The sequence below is a fragment of the Camellia sinensis genome, chromosome 11 (assembly GCF_055761805.1).
Source record: "Camellia sinensis isolate YWXY chromosome 11, ASM5576180v1, whole genome shotgun sequence".
NCBI lineage: Eukaryota > Viridiplantae > Streptophyta > Magnoliopsida > Ericales > Theaceae > Camellia > Camellia sinensis.
Genome location: NC_138971.1, coordinates 98561029 through 98581992, shown reverse-complemented (window position 1 = coordinate 98581992; position 20964 = coordinate 98561029). Strand labels below are relative to the sequence as shown.

General features: G+C 31.0%; 1 protein-coding gene across 2 annotated transcripts; it reads left to right on the top strand.

Annotated features, from left to right (window-relative positions):
* The first annotated feature begins 1327 nt into the window (after nt 1-1327).
* On the top strand, nt 1328-20068 carry LOC114282082 (uncharacterized). Of its 2 annotated transcripts, XM_082894379.1 has the most exons (6): nt 1328-1565; nt 1673-2143; nt 10312-10458; nt 13956-14072; nt 18246-18673; nt 19153-20068. In XM_082894379.1, exons 1-6 carry the CDS (start codon nt 1493-1495, stop codon nt 19789-19791), a joined length of 1875 nt encoding a protein of 624 aa, XP_082750505.1. In that variant the 5' UTR covers nt 1328-1492; the 3' UTR covers nt 19792-20068. The 2 variants fall into 2 exon arrangements, with proteins under 2 accessions (XP_082750505.1, XP_082750506.1); XM_082894380.1 differs by lacking the exon at nt 13956-14072.
* The last annotated feature ends 896 nt before the right edge of the window (nt 20069-20964 follow it).

Below are 20964 nucleotides of genomic sequence, written 5' to 3'. Positions count from 1 at the left end.
CCTCCTCAAATCCCCCAACCGAACACAGCGTTAGTAAATAGAAACATATAACAATGAATGTTTTTTCTTTCATAAGCTAACACAGACAATAGAATATTTTCAATTACATGTTTAAACTTTTACACTCAAATATGTATATAAAGAATATATTATTAAATTTTTGTTATGGTAGAAATTGATATGGTATAAAAAAATAAAAAATAAAAAATAAAATTAGATAATTTTTTTAAATTGAGATATATATATATATTTGCCCCTTAAGAATAAAAATCCTGGATCTGTCAGCAGAGGGGTGTTTGTTTTGTTTTGGTGCTTTTTACTTATTTATTTATTTTGCTTGGTTTCTCACTAACATGTTGTATATTAGCAAATGATTGGACTCGCTCTACAATACTAACTTAATTGATATCATTTTACTTTATTATAATACTTATACGTTTAACTTCTTTATTGATATAACTTTCTTATTATTTTTATAAATAAAATATTTTTTAGCGTAAAAATATATATATATATATATATATATAGTATAGAACCTTCCTTGCATTGACCGTTCGAATGGCGAGTAATGCTAAATAAATATCATGAAAAACTTCATGAAACTAATCTAAGGGTGAATGCATAACATACAATAAAGCACTACAAACACTATAATTTAATCCAAGAGTAGAGAATCTTCATGAAAACTTTTCATGACATTGTTTTCATGATAGCTAGCATTATTGATTTATAAAAGAAAGAATTTCCAGTTTTAAAGAAAGAAAAGTGCTTTACGTAGGCTGCCCACGTATGAAGCAGCACTTGGACTTGAAGAGTCGGGTCTTGTATATTTTTCAATATATTTGTGTGGTGTAGAATTTCGTTTTGGAGGGGATATTTTTATTTTATTTCATTTTTGGTGTGCGGTTAAATGGCTAATTTTCATTAAGTTCACTTAGGTCCCATTTGACAAGATGATTGAAATTAATTTAATTACTATTTAGTATAAACTAAACAAGTGTATTTATTTAGGTCATATCATTTCTATTTTTTTTGTACATCTTTTCGAATTTTTTGCGCATCTTTTCATAAAAAGTCAAAAAGTATATTTATTTAAATCACCTCAAATAATTCCTTAGTTCACTAAAAGATTAAATAGGATTAAAAAGTCAATAAAATAAAATGGGACATTCAAATCATAATCATTTCACTTTTTCTCTTACAAAAATTATATTAAAAAAAAGTCAAAAGTTCATCAAAAACCAAAAAAAAAATTTAATAAGATTAAAATAATCAAAAATTTAAAAAGTCAAATTAAAAAAATATATATATATATATATATATATATATAGAAGGCTTAAAAAATAATCAGACTAGAAGGTGAAACTAAGAGCATAAATAAGATGACAGTGAGCGATCTCTAAACAGATTAAAAACAAATAAATAAAATCGAGGTAGCATTAGCAATAGCAATAATACATTCGAGTATAGGAGGAGTTTAGAAAAAAATAAAATGAAAGCAATCTCCGGCAACTACACAAGGTTCTTTACTAGTGATTTCAATCCCGCATCGTATGGAACTCATCGTAAGTTGACAATGTTTTAATTTTTCATTCATTCCTAACTACTTTTAATTAAATCTCATTTTTGTGTACGTGTGTTTTAACTTGAAAAAATAAAAATAAAAAAAAAGCCGATTTTAGCCAATACCGGCCACTGCACCGAGCGATACTGGCAGGTGATTGGGAGAGCGTGGAAAGCTTTTACAGGTCACATCCAGAAGCAGTGACAAATAGCATCACAGAAAGCTCCGATACAGCGCTGATGGTAGGGATTATGTCGGGGCAGAAAATAGAATTCATAACGAATCAAGTGGAGTTTGGAAGGGTGGATTTGAGAAGAGTGAACAAAGAGGGGAATACTGCACTTCATGAAGCTGCAATTGTTGGTCATTTAAAGGCTGCTGAGTTACTAGTGGGAAAAGTCCCAAGCTTGCTAGACAGTCGTAATTCGGATGGGTATTTACCGCTTCACTTGGCCGCTGCCTATGGTCAGAGGGAGATTCTGTTTTATTTTCTGAGAGTAGGTGAGGTGCACAACATACAGCTATCGGAATCGGAGTTGGATATGCTTATGCATCTTGAAATAACTGCCAGGTTCTTCGGTAAGTTCTACTACTACCACTACTTTCTTTTCTTTTCTTTTTTTTCTTTTTTTTTTGTTTGGTGATCGGCAAATGTTAGTTGTTAGCACTTATGGGAGAAAATCTCCACACTTGGCAAAGCACCTAAATATTTGCACTCCCTTAATTCAACCTCTTAAGAAAAATTGAACCCATGACCTCATTGGAATTAAGTCTTAAGGAAGACATGGTGACCAACTAAGCTAAGCCTAGTTGGTACTACTACCACTACTATTGTTATGACATACACCTATATTATGTCATACACCTAAATTTTCAAATTTTCTTGGCGTTTGCAAATTGCTAGTGTATATATATATAAATATGTTAGCATACGTCGTTATGCACAGGCTAAACAAATAACTTAAAATTAATTTCAAAATTAACAGTAAATTATAAATACACCTCTTGAATTTTGTTTAATACAAATTGTCTACTGTAATTTGAAAAATTATAAATATCTTAATTCCTAACTAGTCTCTTATACAATAATAAAACTATTTGAATTATTAATTGAAATATATTTCTAATATCACTAAAAATTGTTAATTGATTTGATATTTTTTAATAAAATGGATAATTTGTTATGAAATTTTAAACTTCAAGAGGCGAGATGTAATTTTCGGATTTGAGATTTTGAGTGATATATTTTGAATGATAAACATTTGGAGAGAAGATTAACTTAAAATCAATATAGTTAATGAGGATTTTAAGAACAAATTTTGCGAAATAGTAATGTATGGAGGATCAATCAATTAACCAAAATAAATTGAACAATGATTTAAAAGCAAATGTGTGAATAAAAGTTATGATACATTCATACATATGAACATATATTTAACATCACAAACGTATATTATTATTTACAAATACGTTAACATACATATGTTTGGACATGTGGATACTCGAGGCTAAAGATCAAATCAAACCAAACCAAACTAAATTAAGCCTTAAGTCTTTATTAAACATTCTTTTAAATACAAATATTTATATCAATCCCCAACAATAAAAAGAAACAAATATATGAATAAGTGTAAAATTAACCTGTTCTAAAATACATATTGCGTTAGATTGCTGGATTGTGTAAGATTCTGCCTTCTTCTAAAATGCTGGATATGCGGGATTGTGTAAGTATTTTGCCTCAAATTCAACTAATAAATTTGCATTGAAATATTCAAGCTTTTAAAAGATTAGTATGTACTCAATGCTAAAAAATTTCCATACTTCATTTTCATTACATGATATAATTAATATGCTTAAATATTGTTTTTAATTGTAAAATCTAATATATTTTTGAAATAATATGACTGTACATAAAATAAAAGTTGAAAGTTGTAACTGTAAACATAAATTTCAGAACATAAAACTTCATGTTTCGGATCATCTACCATGTATATCATCAAGAAATCAAGACAAAATGACATACCTGAATCCATCGATGAACGGTTAAACGGAAGCGTCTGATTGTCAATAAAACCTTAATATTGACTATGTTATTGTCTTCTAATCCTTTCCCCTTTGGTGCCTTATGTTTCTCCTTGAGAGGATTTAGAAAACAAAACAGTGTTCTTATCTTTCACCTTGGGAAGGAATAGGGAGCATAACCTTTTAAAGGTTGTAATTGGTTTTCATAACTGAAAGGTAATGAAAACCAATAAATGAACCATTATTGGTTTTAAAACTGAAAGGTAATGAAAACCAATAAATTAACCATTATTGGTTTTAAAACTGAAAGGTAATGAAAACCAACTTTAACCAATATGTTTTAATTTCTATTTCTGCCCCTCATAGAAATAGAAATTATACAACTAGTATCTACACATTAGATCCATAACACATATATACCCTTAAGCCTATTAACTAAATTGAATCACTTAAATTGTAGGCTTCTTATAAATGATAACACCACATTTAATTATGTGGTCCCATTGAGACATTATCTAACAATCTCCCACTGGACCACATATGTATCTTGAAAAATGTGCTTAACTTTAGTGAGCTCAGAAATTTGTTATCATAACTTGAGGGTATCCAAACAATCTTGTCCATTAACTATATTAATATAGGATCAAAGCGGTATTCGTTACATCAATCGTAACTCGACCCACCAATGGTCACGTATACAAATATAGCTAAATGACATAGATCAATCATGGATGCGTAGCATGGAAATTACATGTGATGTGATCCATACATGCCTATGTCCAACTGGTCCTACTTAACTTTATTGAGATCAATACTTCACAATACGTAATAGAGCGTAATAAACTGAATACTTCATTTCTGCAGAAATTAATCTAATTACATAGATAAAACTCAAGGCTGACATAAAGCATTAATATAAATACAAACTCCCACTAAACCAGAATGTTCTCAAATAGAACAACACCCATATGAGCAGTGTGCTCATGAAAGACCTTGGGTGGTAGTTTCTTCGTAAGTGGATCCGCTATCATGGAGTTTGTCCCAATGTGCTCTATGGAAATCTGTCCACTCTGCACTCTTTCTTTTACAACTAGGAACTTGATATCAATATGCTTTGATTTTGTCGAGCTCCTGTTGTTATTGGAATATAAAACTGCAGACTTATTGTCACAATATATCTTAAGTGGTCTTTCAGTGCCTTCCAAAATACGCAACCCAGTGACAAAATTCCGCAGCCATATTCCTTGGTTTGATGCCTCATAACATGCTACAAACTCTGCAGCCATGGCGGATGAAGCTATGAGCGTCTACTTTGTAGACCTCCAAGAAATTGCTCCGCCAGCTAACAGATAAATATAGCCTGATGTGGATTTCCTACTGTCTTGGCATCCAGCAAAATCGGAGTCGGAATATCCAATGACCTCTAACTTATCCGATCTCCTATATGTGAGCATATATTCCTTTGTTCTCTGTAAATATCGCATAACACGCTTGACTGCTTTCCAATGATCCATGCCAGGATTACTTAAATATCTGCCTAACATGCCAACTATAAACGCAATATCCGGACGCGTACATACTTGAGCATACATTAGACTCCCTACAGCTGAGGCATAAGGAATCTTCTGCATTTCTTGAATTTCAAGACTGTTCTTCAGGCATTGGCTGAGACTAAACTTGTCTCCCTTAGCAACCGGGGTTTCACCTGATTTACAATTTTGCATGCCAAATCTAATGAGTATTTTTTCAATATAGCTCCTTTGTGATAATCCTAGAATACCCCGAGAACGATCTCGGAGTATTTCGATTCCTAATACAAAGGAAGCATCACCAAGATCTTTCATTTCAAAATTCTTAGATAGAAATCTCTTGGTGTCATGTAATAAGTTTATATCGTTTGTGGCAACCAATATGTCGTCAACATATAAAACCAAAAATATGTGTTTACTCCCACTGAACTTGTGATACACACATTCATCAACAACGTTAGTTTCAAAACCATACGAAGTGAGAACTTGATGAAATTTGAAGTACCACTGACGAGAAGCTTGTTTGAGTCCATAGATGGATTTAGTCAATTTGCAAACCATATTCTTTGGGTCTCCTGACACAAAGTTTTCTGGCTGCACCATATAAATTGTTTCTTTAATGTCACCATTAAGAAAAGCTGTTTTGACATCTATCTGATGCAACTCAAGATCAAAATATGCAACAAGCGCCATAATTGTCCTAAAAGAATCTTTCGAAGAAACTGGAGAGAAAGTTTCTTTAAAGTCAATTCCTTCTTTTTGAGTAAAGCCTTTGGCTACAAGACGTGCCTTATACCTCTCCACATTACCATTTGAATCCCTTTTGGTTTTAAATATCCATTTACAACCTACGGGCTTCGCACCAACTGGTAATGAGACAAGTTCCCAAACTTTATTGTCTTGCATAGACTTATATTCTTCATTCATGGCTTCAATCCACTTATGAGAGTTGGAACTTTCCATGGCTTGACGAAAGTTGATTGGATCATCTTTCGACATTCCATTTTCTACCTCATGTTCCTGGAGATATACAATATAATCATCTGAAAATGCAAATCTCCTTTCTCTGGTGGATCGCCTTAATGGCACAGATTCTTGAGGTTGAGGTTGTAGAGTTTGTTCCTCAGGAACAATTACCTCATCTTGAATGGGGGTTTGAACTATATTATCTTGAACAACATTGTCTGGTTGAGGATTCGAAATTACTTCTCGAGCAATGACAGGTATAGGAACCTGTGATTGGTCAAAAGTAGTAGTAGGAAGTGGGATTACTCCTGCTTCCTCCTCAAAGACAATGTCTCTAACTGGATTTCTCCCCCCGAACTCAACATCCTCAAAAAATGTTGCAATTCTCGTCTCAAATATTGACCTATTTGTGGGATCATAAAACTTGTAACCCCGTGATCATTCGGCATAGCCAATAAAGTAGCTGCTAATGGTTTTAGAGTCCAATTTTCGTTCATGAGGTTTATAAGGCCTCGCCTCAGCAGGACACCCCCACACATGCAAATATTTTTAGACTAGACTTTCAGTCCTTTCTTGCTTCAATCTCTCTTCCTCTTGCACACAAAATGAAATGAGCTCATTGAGAGTCCATTTCTCCTTCTGGCAGTTATAACTGACCTTAAATTGGTTAAATTGTGCAGGAAGAGAGATGAGAACTAAATGCACGAGCAAATCATCAGATAGGTCGAGCTTTAGTGCCTTAAGTTTTGAAGCAAGATGAGACATTTCCATGATGTACTCGCGAACATTACCCTTGCCTTTATACTTTATTGAAATCAAGCTTGCTAAAAGCGTGCTTGTTTCAGCCTTATCGTTTTTAGCAAAACGCTTTTGAATTTCTAAAAGAAATTCACCGGCAACGGTAACATCCTCTGTTATTGCACCCCGAAAAACTTCTGGAATCCCACGCTTCATGATCATAAGACTTAGCCTGTTAGAACGATCCCACTTTTCAAAGTACACAGTTTCCTCAGGAGTACTTTGTGTAGTGAGAGCATTCGGTTTTGGTATTCTTAATGCCAAGTCTATGTCCATGCAGCCGAGAACAATCAATATGTTCTCTTTCCAGTCTTTAAAGTTTGTTCCATTTAACATTGGAACATTGTTCATGTTGGCAGAGATTGAAGTAGTCGACATTAAAGCTGAATCGAAAAGAAAATAAAAGGAATAAACAATTATACTCACATTAAGTTACCAAACAGATAATCTCTAAATAAATTAATTTAATGACAACATCTCAAGATACCTAGCACAACATTAATACCAAGCCTTTGGGTAGTGATATTAACTGTAAGTGGTATTCTTGTTGTAATGATCAAACATTGACAATAAGTTATGTCAAATAACAAATCTATCTTTTGATGGATTTATTATTCACATTAGGTTTCCTTGACAATTGGCACATGTTTATCACCACAAAATGTGTGTGTAATTCTGCCAAGTCTTAATCGTGTCTTTGGACCGATAAATACCCGCATGAGATACACAGACATGAATTTCAAAACATTCCATATAAAACAATCTAGACAAGAGAGATCACTTTTGTGACATCTTGTTTGAATTGACTTATATTTAGAACATTAGAAAATTAAATTTCCGTAGACGTTGTATGAAATTACATTAAATTTAAAGATTTCTAAATTTGTTACCCCGTATATGTTATATAATCTGCAGCAATCCCAATTATATACATATATATATAAATACATGATGTTCACCATTTGAAAAATGAACCTCCCATTCGAATTATGTTCCATTTCCAGAAAACAAAACAGAATTTGCAGCAGAGGAAAAAACAGAAATACAAAAAACAGAATCTGATTCCAGGAAACTAAATAGGATGAATAAAAGCATATCAATTTTGATAATACACATGATATAACCGCTTTGATACCACTTGTAAACATAAATTTCAGAACATAAAACTTCATGTTTCAGATCATCTACCATGTATATCATCAAGAAATCAAGACAAAATGACATACCTGAATCCATCGATGAACGGTTAAACGGAAGCGTCTGATTGTCAATAAAACCTTGATATTGACTATGTTATTGCCTTCTAATCCTTTCCCCTTTGGTGCCTTATGTTTCTCCTTGAGAGGATTTAGAAAACAAAACAGTGTTCTTATCTTTCACCTTGGGAAGGAATAGAGACCATAACCTTTTAAAGGTTGTAATTGGTTTTCATAACTGAAAGGTAATAAAAACCAATAAATGAACCATTATTGGTTTTAAAACTGAAAGGTAATGAAAACCAATAAATTAACCATTATTGGTTTTAAAACTGAAAGGTAATGAAAACCAACTTTAACCAATATGTTTTAATTTCTATTTCTGCCCCTCATAGAAATAGAAATTATACAACTAGTATCTACACATTAGATCCATAACACATATATACCCTTAAGCCTATTAACTAAATTGAATCACTTAAATTGTAGGCTTCTTATAAATGATAACACCACATTTAATTATGTGGTCCCATTGAGACATTATCTAACAGTAACTACATGACCTTCAAGTCATTTATAATATAACATGAATTAAAAAAAAAAGAAATCTAAAATAAACATAAATCAAGCAAAAATTTATATTTTTAAGTTCCGATGTATGCATGTGTTAAATACTAGGGTTTTATATTGTTAATAACAAAAATCGAAATGTTTAGGTTATGGCAATCCTTAGGGTTGGAGTTTTAGAGAGAGGGAGAGCCATTTAAATATTAGCCTTTAATTATAAATTAGGTGCATTTAAAAATTTAAAATATAAATAAATAAATAATTGTATTTCAGTTTGGAAACCAAACAAGAAGTTTTTTTTTTTTTTTCAGTCAATATGAATATTTACCATATAGAGAAGCCCAATCAAACTAAGAAATGATTATTTTATTTATTTATTTATATTTTTTTCAATTAGTAGAAGTATACAATATACAATATAGAAAAGTCTAACCGACCTAAGAAAGAGTTTCATAATGGAAAAGAAGTAAATAATATACCAAAGCCCCATAATAAGTGAGAAATTATCAATCTTTGTAATTAGTACTAAGGATCCTAGTCTTCGAAGGGGAAGTGTGTAGGAGTGGCCAACTGAGCTAGCCTAAATTGATTCACGAATAAAACTTAATCCACATAAATTGGTAAGTATAAAACTTAAATCAAAATAAATTGGTGATGTGAGCTTGCATATGAGATAGAGAGATATATAAGCCCCGTTTGGTAGAGTTGTGGAAAAGTGATTATAGATTATAACTTAACAGATTATGACTTATAACTGTGAATATAAGCGGTTATCCTGTTTGGTGCAACTGTGAGATTATGGATTTAAACTGTAAAATAGTTTTTTACTCTATAATTGTCATTTATGCCCTTATATGATATAAAAATTATTATTTTGTCATTTTTTTCAGTTTTAATTTAAAAATATATATATGTATATATATTTCATTAATAAAAGTTATTATAAGTAGTATTAATTAGTATCAATTAATATAAAAATTGATACATTTGCTAAAAATGTAACGGAATTATTATTGTCACAATTATTTTCCATTATAAATTAATTCGTATCAATTAATACTAAAATTATTAATTAGTATCAATTAATGACTTAATTAGTCTCAATTAATATTAAAATTATTAATTAGTATAAATTAATATTAATATTTAATTTTTATTAGTATCAATTAATAATTAATTCATTACAATATTAATTTATTAATAATTAATACCAATTAATATTGATTTTTTTAATTAATATTATTTTTTTTCTTTTTCTTTAGAAATATACAATTTTTTATTTTTTAATTTATATAAAAATATACAATATGAATTTATTAATAATTAATACCAATTAATATTGATTTTTCAATTAATATTGATTTTTTTCTTTTTCTTCAGAAATATACAATTTTTTATTTTTTAATTAATATTAATATTAATATTAATATTTGGGTATTGACGAGGGCATTTAAGTAATTTTGGCCCCCCACACCAGCTGCGTGCTTAAGTCAAAAATTTAAACACCTCCTGACCAGCTTTTGAGATAAGCTGAAAAATAGCTTGATTTAAGCTATAAGCACCAAACACAATAATACAAGTTTAATTGCTTGTTCTAATAATAGATATTTCAATTTAAGTGTTTAAAAAATAATCATCATTTTGTTGATTTATGCCATTAATGTTTCAGATTTGGCTATGTATTTACTTGCAAGCAACCCTAGATTAGCATTCTCCAAGTGGCAGGATGTCTTTCATTTGGAAATACTAGCCCAAATGCCGTCTGCTTTTCCTAGCGGAACAAAATTAAACATCTGGAAGCGTTTTATCTATTATTGTAAGTCTCCTGGCTATTTCCCTTTCTCATGATTTTTATGCTGTCTTTTTCACATTTATTAGTTTATTTATCTTCACACAGAAAAACAAAAACAAAATCTATTTAACTCTTGTGTAGTTCAAGAGTAATGTTTCACTTACTAAATTTTATACCATGTATGAGTGATAAGAGCTATTACACTAATAATGTGGTAAAAAAAGTGATGATAAATGTAAGGGCAAATTATACCTGTGGTCCTTATGTTTTATACCTTATGTCATTTTAATTTCTATATTTTCTATTGGTTCAATTTTGATCATTAATGTTAGATTTTATGTCAATTTAATCAAGTTGATAATGTCATTAGTGTATTTGATGAAAAATAATCACTGAATTGATTAACATACTGAGTTAAGTTAAAATTTTACTCTTAAAAATATGACACGTGCCACTTATATGCGTATTTTTTTACAAATAAAAAGAAATTATAAGAGTTACTGTTAATTGATTCAAATTTAGATAAAATTATTAATTTAAATTTAAATTAAATTAATTAAATTACCGGAACTAAAATGATATAAGAGTTAACATATAAAGACATAATTTACCCAATGTAAAATGGTATAAAAAAAAATGTGGCTAGGCTCGTGGGGGCCTACCGCTGGATGCTAATATCCATAACGTGATCATTTTGGAGTATTGGCTGCCACGAGGTCAATCGGTGCTACTCATGGTGAATATTTGGACCGTTGGACCACCAAATGTCATTGGAAGGACTCTGGTTACCATTGGAAAAACACCCTTTGGCTCTATGACGTGGCATTTTGGGGGGGCAATATGGTAAATTTAATAAAATTAATAGTCATTCATAATGCTAAAATTTGGCAAACTACTTCTATCATTTCAAATTTGGCACAATTGATAGCACTACTGGAGCATTTTGTACTTATCCTGCCAAATTTTAACAACAGCATGATGGCTAACATCTGCAATTGATTTAAAGAATGTGAAGTAATTATAGAATATTAAAATATATATAATGTATTTATCTCATAAATATTTTAAAATATATTTAGGCATGGTTTGAGAAGAAAAAAGCCACGTTTTTTTCGTTAAAATAGTCACCAAAAAAAATAGATTTTTTAACCTAATAAAACAAAATATCACATCCAACCCATAATCATTACATTTTTTCTCGTACAAAAAAATTAAAAAAGCTAAAAACTTTTTCCAAACCAAGCTTTTTAGCCCCAGACTAAAATAACCAAAAAAAATCAAAAGTCAACCTATTTTCCAAACCATATCTTAGAGTGTACAAGTTGCATTTCGAAGAATATAAAATATTATTATTATGAAGATAATCATCGAATAGATTGTGTTCAGAAGATTCAAGATATGTTTTCAAAATGCCCACGAGATGTTAAAAATTGTCTGATATTATGAATTTAAAATTTTAATTAAAAAAGTGTGTGGCACGATTTTAAGAGTATCCACAAAATGTGGGTGTTTAGGGATGAGCATGGTCCGAATTGAATCAGATTGGGGTAAAACCAGGACCAATCTGTTATTTACGGTTCCTGAAAAATTGGAACCAATCGAATCCGTTTAAATCATGGAACCAATCTGAACCAATCCATTTAAATACGGATTGGATCGGTTTAGGACCACGGATTCACATAATTACGCTTTAATTTCATAAAAACATAAACATAGCGCTATATTAGTTCCACAATAGCAACATGTCTTTCTGTAATAGCGACATATTATTCTAGAATTTAAACAACCATAAGAAAATTGGTTTCACCATAAGTATTTAGACCATTACAAATTAAAACTAAAAACTAACAAACAAAAGTAATAAAATAAGATATGATGCGGGTTTAGGTTTGAGTTTAGTTTTATATGGAATAAGAGAAAATACTATGGGAGAGGATGTATAATAAAATTATCGACTATTTGTATACGGTCCGGATCGATTCCAATCTAGAACCGTGGGGTTCAATCCGGAACCAATCCGTGAATTACGAATTTTTAATTCTTCAATCCGAAACCGAACCACGGATTCAAAAAACCAATCCAAACCTATCGAATTAGACTAGACTGGATCGAATTACGAATTTTATAGATTCTTTGCTCAGCCCTCTTGGTGTCCACCACGAAATGCCTCAAGTCCATGTAAGTGTCCGTTCTTCTTGAGGCAAAGAGCTATGTCAACAAACCATCCACTGGAGATTTTTTTTTTTTTTTGGTAACAAAAAGAGGAAAAATCAAAGGGAAAAAGAAAAAAGGTAAAAATAACCTCTAGATTGTGATATAATCCCATGCTAAATTATCCACAATCATATTACTCTTAATTTAATGAAATGGCATATCTGTTTATTTTGATAAAGCAAATAAATCTTAGAATAAATTATATTATTAGTTCATGTAGTCTAACAGAAGTTTGACTTTAGTCATTATAGTTTTAGTTAGGAGTGCAACTCGGACGGGTTCGGTCGGGTTGGGGGTCTGCCCAAGCCCGACCCGAATTGTATTTGGCAGTGCCCAAGCCCGACCATGAACCCGAGCATTGCTGCCCAAGCCCGGCCCGAGCTTTGTATTTTGAGCTCGGGTTAGCCCGAATTGCCCGAATTACCCGAATTGCCCGAGTCCAGAAACCTGTAGGTAGATCTAAGGGTAGACATAAAAGATGCTAATCTAATGGTAAAAGACTAACAAAAAAAAAATAAAAAGTAAAAATTAAGACTAACTCTTTTATTTAATTTATATATATTATATAATTTATTAAATTATATATATATTAAATTATATATATATATATATATTATATATTATATAATTTATATAATATATTAAATTCAATTCGGGTTCGGGTTGCTCGGGTTGGTCATTGGTTCTGCCCAAGCCCAGCCCGAATTGCAATTCGGGCATCAAAATTTTGCCCAAGCCCGTCCATATTGCAAGATATAGTTGCCCAAGCCCTAAAAAAACTCGGGCTGGGCTCGGGTTGCTCGGGTTGAGCCCGCCCGAGTTGCACCCCTAGTTTTAGTCCTTGTGATTTGAATCTCATATTTTTAATTTTATTGCAATGTCATATATCTATCATATGCGGTTGACATTTTAAACGGAAAAAAATAAATAAATAAAAATAAAATAAACTATATGCCAAACTAGAGGGGTCAAAATAAAATTCAAAACAAACTATAGGAACCACTAGCATAATTTATTCATTATACCAGTGACCTTTATAATTTCTTTTGAATTTCAATTTGGTCTCTCTAGTTTTGCATGTGCTCTTTTTCCGTTCAAAATTCTACCAGTAACTAACGGAAGAATTATATTGTAATAAAATTAAAAGTATAATGTTCAAATTGAAATTACAAGGAGCAAAGTGAAATTTCACTCAAACTAGAGACATTAATAATGTAATTTACTCAAACTAGAGAGATTAGTAGTGTAATTTACCTAAATTTCTACATGGAAAGTGGTGTTCACATGTGGAATCATATATTTTTCAGTTGTTCCGGTTCAAGAGGGTCCTTTTGTCTTCAAATGTTCACCGAATGCTACTGAGGACACGGAGAAGCCAATTCAAAGTTCACAAATTCGACTTTTTAGAAAAGGCTACTTATCTGGTTTGTCAGAATTGCTTATCTTCTTCTCTGCTTTTACTTATCAGTCTTGCAAGTATATATAAAGCTCTACTCACTAACTTGATTCAGTGAAATATAATAGTTAATCAACCTGGTTCTCAAACTACACACCTTTAACTGTTTAATAAATAAAAAATAAAAAAACTAAACACCTTTAGCCTCCGTTTAAGAAGTGGATTAGTTTTTTAATTTTTTGATTTTTTTTAACTATTTTAGCTTGGCCTAAAAAATTAGTTTGGGAAGGACTTTTTGGATTTTTTAATTTTTTTTGTGAGAGAAGAGTGTAATGATTATGAGTTAGATGTGATGTTTTGTTTGTTGTGACTAAAATAGCCTATTTTATCTTTTGTGACTAAAATAGCCAAAAAAGTTCTTGCCAAACGGAGCCCTAGTTTTAATTTTAAATAAAAAATTTAGGCTCTGTTTGGCAGAATTTTCAAATTATAATTTCACCCATTGATTTGAGTGTGCTGTTTGTTTTGAGCTTTTAAATCATAATTCTACACTTATTTCATTACTTTTCAAAACTCATAACCAAACACATAATTCAAAACTCTTTTCAAAACTTAATTCAAATCAATATTTTAATTTTGTTAAGATTTTAATTTGGTTAAACTACAAGGACTATTTGCATAATTTTCCCTTTAATTTGGTTAGATTTTTTTTAAGGTAAACTATATTAATAATCCCTATGTACGAGCACAAATAATTGTCGCTTGTATAATCCTATTGATCAAACTTACGTTCCTTCAAACATCGTCGTAAGACCTGAAATCACAAACGTCAGCTAGTCGGCGAGTGTATACCAGAAACCCCTCCAATGCTTAAGTCAGCAAATAGACTAAGAATGAAACAAAAGCTTTGTAAATTCGGTAATAATAATTGCAATACTTGAAATTAGGGTTTGGTTTGAGCTTTTGTAAGTTTTGCATGACACAATACTAGTAGGATTCTAATTCTCCTTTGTAGAGTCCTCTTAGGAATCACATTCTTAAAGAATAATGCTCATCCTTTAACATCTTTCTCACTGCAAGTCAATTGAGATGGCACAACTCTTTACACGACTTCCAGCCAAGTAGTCGAACTACCTTGCTCTGTCCGCCTCTGATTTAACTGTGTAACACGCAGCGCTGTGCAAGCCTAGCACGACGCACCACCATGTTTAACGTTGCATGGCCTTTCTCCTAGCCCAGTTAAAGCTTTACTACCATTTACATTTGACCACCTTCCCATATAGCTCAGTCAAACCTTTGACCGCCATTAGAAAATAGCTCGGTCTAAGAACATTAGCGTTTACCTATCCGGTCAAACTTCTTTGACCAATTTGACCTTCGTGCGGCCCAAACCAAGCTCTATCTAAAGCATAGCTCAGTTCACTAATGCGGCCCAAGTCTTAAGCCCACTTCAGCCTAGCTCGGCCCAATTTGTGCTATACAAATTACCCTCTCACCTTATATTTTGTCCTATGTGTCATTTTGTTCTTTATACTTTCAATTTGATTAATTTTGACTAGTAATTTTAAATTGTGTCAATTTAGTCCAATTGATAATATTGTTAGAATTTTTTACATAAAACAATCATTGAATTGGTTCATGTTAACTCATCAAGTTAAGCAACTTTCCAATTTTGTTTTTAAAAGTTTGACACATGCCGCTGTTGAGTGGATTTTTCATTAAAAGAAAAAAAAAAAAAATAACATGTTAACAATTGTAATCAATTAGTTCAAATTGACAAAGTCATTAATTCAAAGTCAAAGTTGAATTAATTGAAACTATAAGAACCAAAATGATACAAAAATCAAAATATAAGAATTACTAGTATAATTTGTCCCTTTTTTAATAAAGTCTAAATAATACCTCACTTCCCATTTAACTATTTTAGATAGCGTGAGTGGCAAGGACATTTAACTCACAAATGGGGGATCAAAATTGACAAAATCAAAAGATTAGCAATTAAAATGCAATAAAACTCATAATTTGGGAATTATTGTAGAAGATAGATAATTACATTAAAATAAAAGTCAACTATGTGAGAAAGTCAACAACACACAACAACCGGCACACAAGAAGCCCAACCAACTGGGTGTCACTAAATCATGCGTTAGCCGACTATAGGTAAATAAGTTCTAATCCAAATATTAGAAAAAACTAAATGAGAATATGGTTTGATCCATACTATTGTCTAAGAATTAGACCGTTGCGGACTTAAAAGGGCTGTTTGTTACACTTTTTAGGATGTGATTATAATTTATTTTAATTTAAAAGTCTGTGTCGGACTGTTTGATATAGTTTCTACTTATAATTTATTAGGTAGAAATAACTTAAATAAGTTTTTTTTTTTTGATTATTTAGAAGCTGGAAAAGAGATATTTTTAGATTCTACTTTCTCATTATCAACTTTTAACTTAAAAAAAGTTTCACCGAACAGAGCCAAATATAAAAAGATTTATAATCTCTGAAGTATGCATTTTATGTCACTTTTCAATGTGTCAAATTGATCCAATTTCTAATGTACTGTCAAAATTGTAACAAAATGATAATAAAATTTACCATTCATAAAGTGTGTTAAGTGACTTTGATTCCTAAACAATGACGGAAGAAGACTAAGCATATTACAGTGTTTAGTAGGGGTGGACAAATATGAAGTCGCGTCGGATTAGGGCTGAGCCTAAGTTAAGAAATACAAAAATATCTCTTGCCCAAGATCGACCCTATACATAAAAATCTCTCTCAAACCCGTCCCTAACATGGTATTACAATCCCAAGTTCATCCAAGAAAACTATTTATTAAATAAAAAATATATTATAAAATTAAAATTAATAATTTGTAATTGAGTTGACGCAAAAACTTAATATTTAGTCGTTACATTTTAACTATAGACTAAGTTAGATATGTTTTCCATCTTAAGTAAATCTTTTCTATATAAAAATAAATAAAAACTAAGTAAATTATATGCATGTATATACTGGCTCATGCTAGAAATTGTAATACATATCCTCAAAAAGATTGTATATCATATATAAGTTAGGACATTTGTAGTGTTAATTATCACAAATATCATAACTAAATTCTTTTGAGCCATAACTATAAAATATATATATATAATGAGTTGTAACCAAAAACAATATAAGGCATATCTGAAGACCTTTTGAATTATAACCAAAATAATAATAATATGTCATAACCAATATTAAAATGAATCATAACTAACACCACAATGAGTCATAATCAAATCATAACCAAGTTATAAATAAAATCACAATGTCATAACCAAATATCACAAACATCATAATTGAAACATATAATACACACTCCAAAAAAGGGTATGTATTATAAAACTGTCCTCTGTATATATTAATGCTAGTAGCATTCCTAAGTCCAACCCATTTAATAAACGAAGCTAAAAAGTCATTCCAGCCTTGCCTTATGAGCCTATATATCAATCGCAAACCCTTAAAAAAGCAGACTGGAATGGGTGACCAACAAGCTGGTGATCAATTTAACTCAAATACGGATATTTTGGAAAGAAATTGAATGACACAAAACGGGAATAGGAAGAAATTGAAAAAATTAATATTTTAAAGTGACACAAATATTTTGGGAACTATATATGCAATTTAGATGACACAATTGAAATTAGACCAATTTAACTCAAATACGAAAGTTTAAAGACAAAATTGACAAAAAAATATAACTTAGAGAACCAAAGTGAAATAAAGCACATATTTTTAAGAATGATAACAAAACCAAAAACAAAGAACAAAGAACACAAACACAGGGCATAACAATTTAAGATGGAAAACCATCATTATTCCATTGAATTTTCATGTACCCTTGCTGAGAGTTGTATTATGTACAATTAGTATGAACCCCAACTATCACCTTGGCACTGTCTTCTAATTCTTAACAGGTTCGGCACTGTCCTCTAATTCTTAACTGGTTTGGATTTTTTTTTTTTTTTTTCTCAGTGAAACTTAATTATTAGTTCTTAACTGGTTTGGATTGCTTTCTTTCACAATTCGACAGAAATTACAAGCAACTAATACTCAAAAAATGGTTCAAAAGATAGTTGAAATTCTGCAGTAGCTACTTGCAACTAACTGCACACAAGTTGATTATAAACTTACTTCATTCTTGACTTCATTCTAATTGTAGTGCCATATGTCAAGCACATTCAAGAGATAAAATCAATGCATGATCGCACAAAATTGTTTGTGAGAATGTTTTGCTGGGGACTTCAGGGTAGTCCAGAACATTCATCAATCCTTAAAAAGGCCTTTCTATTAGGGGCAAAAAATGGGATTCAAGAAATAGTAGAAGAGATCTTAGTGGTATTTCCGGATGCAATTTCTTATGTAGACGAAGAGGGGCATTCTGCTTTCCATCTTGCAGTTATGTACCGTTGTGAACATGTTTTCAATTTTATTATTCAACAAATGAGAGTGAGTAAAAAGTTACTGTTGAAAGTAGACAATGGAGGCAACAATATCTTGCACTTGGTTGGACGAATGCCATATCAACCACAACTTGAAGTTGCTTCTGGTGCAGTTTTACAAATGCAGCGTGAATTGCAATGGTACAAGGTAATACATTTGTTTTGTATCTAGGCAAAAAGTTCTCAAGTTTATATTACATCTTGGTTTTTTTTTTCTTGAATTCCCTACAAACAAGAGTTAAGTTGTTATTTATCTCTACCATTACAAAAGAAAATGACAAAATGGGGAAAAAACTATAGGGAAGCTCAAGACATAATAAATAATAAATTATTGATTTTCAGCAAAATAAAATATGCGGAACAAAATTTGTATAAATCATAGAAGCATGCGATTATTCTTTTTTATTATTATGTGTCATTTTCTTATATAGAATTTCGTCAACTATTTTACCTTTCAGTACCCAATAATATTGCATGCATAGGAAAGTATAAATACAAGTGCTCTGAATAAATCTGAACATTTTTTTGTGCACTTTTTAATGACATTTTTCTGTGCATGCATAATTATTATTTATTGGGATGCACCATAAACTTGCTTTCACATTCCAAACTAACTTGATGGCGTAGGAAGTAGAAAAGCTGGTGCCGGTGCAGGCAACAACAACATTGAACCATGATGGAAAGACACCTATGATGGTATTTGACGAGGACCATCGTCGTATGATCCAATCTGAAGAGCAATGGATTGTAAGCCTGGCAAGTGCATGCACTGTTTCAACAACAATCATTGGCACAATAGCATTTTCGGCAGCCATTCAAGTGCCAGGGGGAGACGATAAAACAGGCCATCCAAACTTAAATAACAAAATCAACGGATCCACCTTCAGATTATTTGCCATATCAAATGCAGCCGCGCTATACTCGGCCATCTCCACATTCTTAATCTTTTTATCCATCTTCACTACACGCTATGCAGCAATTGATTTTCTATATTCCCTGCCCAATAGATTAATAATTGGCCTGATTTCCCTGTTTGTCTCTATAACATCCACTATTATAGCTTTTGGTTTTGCCCAATATTTCATGCTTTTCGAAGAACCGAAAACTTGGAAACCAATTTCAGTGGTCATAATGTCCTTTGCACTAGTGACTTTGTTTGCTTTCTTACAATTTCCCCTCCTCCTAAATATGATGAAAACCACATATGGCCGAAGCATGTTCAACCTTTTAGATGGAAGAAATAGTCGAAAAGGCTTAAGGTTTTGAGCTTCCTTATATGTACGTTGTATCAAAGTGGAAATGCAACATTGCTCATTTCGTCGATGCCATAGTGAAATACGCAAGATGAATAAAACTCTCTTCCCCCTTTCTCCCTCTTTGTGATATTAAATGTGTGCTTGTGGGTAACAATCGTAAGCACTCCAATCAAGTGTTTAGTGAACCTGATTATTGCTAAACTGTCTCTAATGTATCAAGTCTTTTGTGTTCGGTGCTGTGTTGCTTTAGTTTGTTATTGGAGCATACTCGTACAAGCGTTTTGTTACATTACAGCAATAGCCTCCTGTGTGTGCTGAAATTTAACCAATGCCACAACCTTGGCCAATATTATCATGCCACATGGCACCTTGACCCGAAGTCATACCACATGCATACCCAAAATCTTTAACCCACATGGTCCTACTAAAAAATACATCTCTACAACTTCCCCAAGTTCTCATGCCACTTGAGAACTCTAGAGGAATGGAAATTCTTCAGTTTTGCCTCTCAACGTAAGCATGTCATGATACCATTCACCAAACTATTTCATAAAGAGTGGATTTATCATCAATTTACTCTTTTTTAAATTAAAAAAAAAAATCAATATTTAATATTTAAATTTTAAATTTTATCAAATACTAACATAATGGAAGTACTTTGAAATGTGAGATTTTTTTATTGTTTATTTTTTCAACTGAGTTGAAAAATACCATAGTATCTCATAAAATGACATCGATTACAATTTAGTAAGTTTTGTTACTTGATCCAATGTAAAATGATAATAAAACACCATTGACCACTAACATTTTTCTTTACCCAAAAAGTGATCTGAGAAAATAATAATAATCAGTGTATTTAATTTTAATTTTCGTAATTCAGTTTTTTAAAAATTGAATTTTTTAATTTTTATATTTTTTTGTTTTTAGTGAATATTTTTAAAATTTCAAAAAAAATTTTACTTTGTTAGATACACCTTACTTAGATGTATCTAAATAAAAAAATATTTGTGAAAAATATTTTAAAAAATTAATAAATACACAAAAATACAAAAAATAAACTAAATTTTCATATTTTTTTTGTATTTTTGATATTTAGTAAAAAAAAAAAAATTCACAAATGTAATATTTTTTAAGCGTATTTATATTACATGTCTAAAAAAAAATTAAAAATTGCTTAAAATAT

Excerpts from the sequence above, each read along its gene's own strand:
- LOC114282082 (XM_082894379.1), top strand. The coding sequence starts at position 1,493 with ATGAAAGCAATCTCCGGCAACTACACAAGGTTCTTTACTAGTGATTTC. Across the intron at positions 2,144-10,311 it reads AATAACTGCCAGGTTCTTCG|ATTTGGCTATGTATTTACTT; the intron begins GTAAGTTCTACT and ends TTAATGTTTCAG. Across the intron at positions 10,459-13,955 it reads GAAGCGTTTTATCTATTATT|TTGTTCCGGTTCAAGAGGGT; the intron begins GTAAGTCTCCTG and ends TATATTTTTCAG.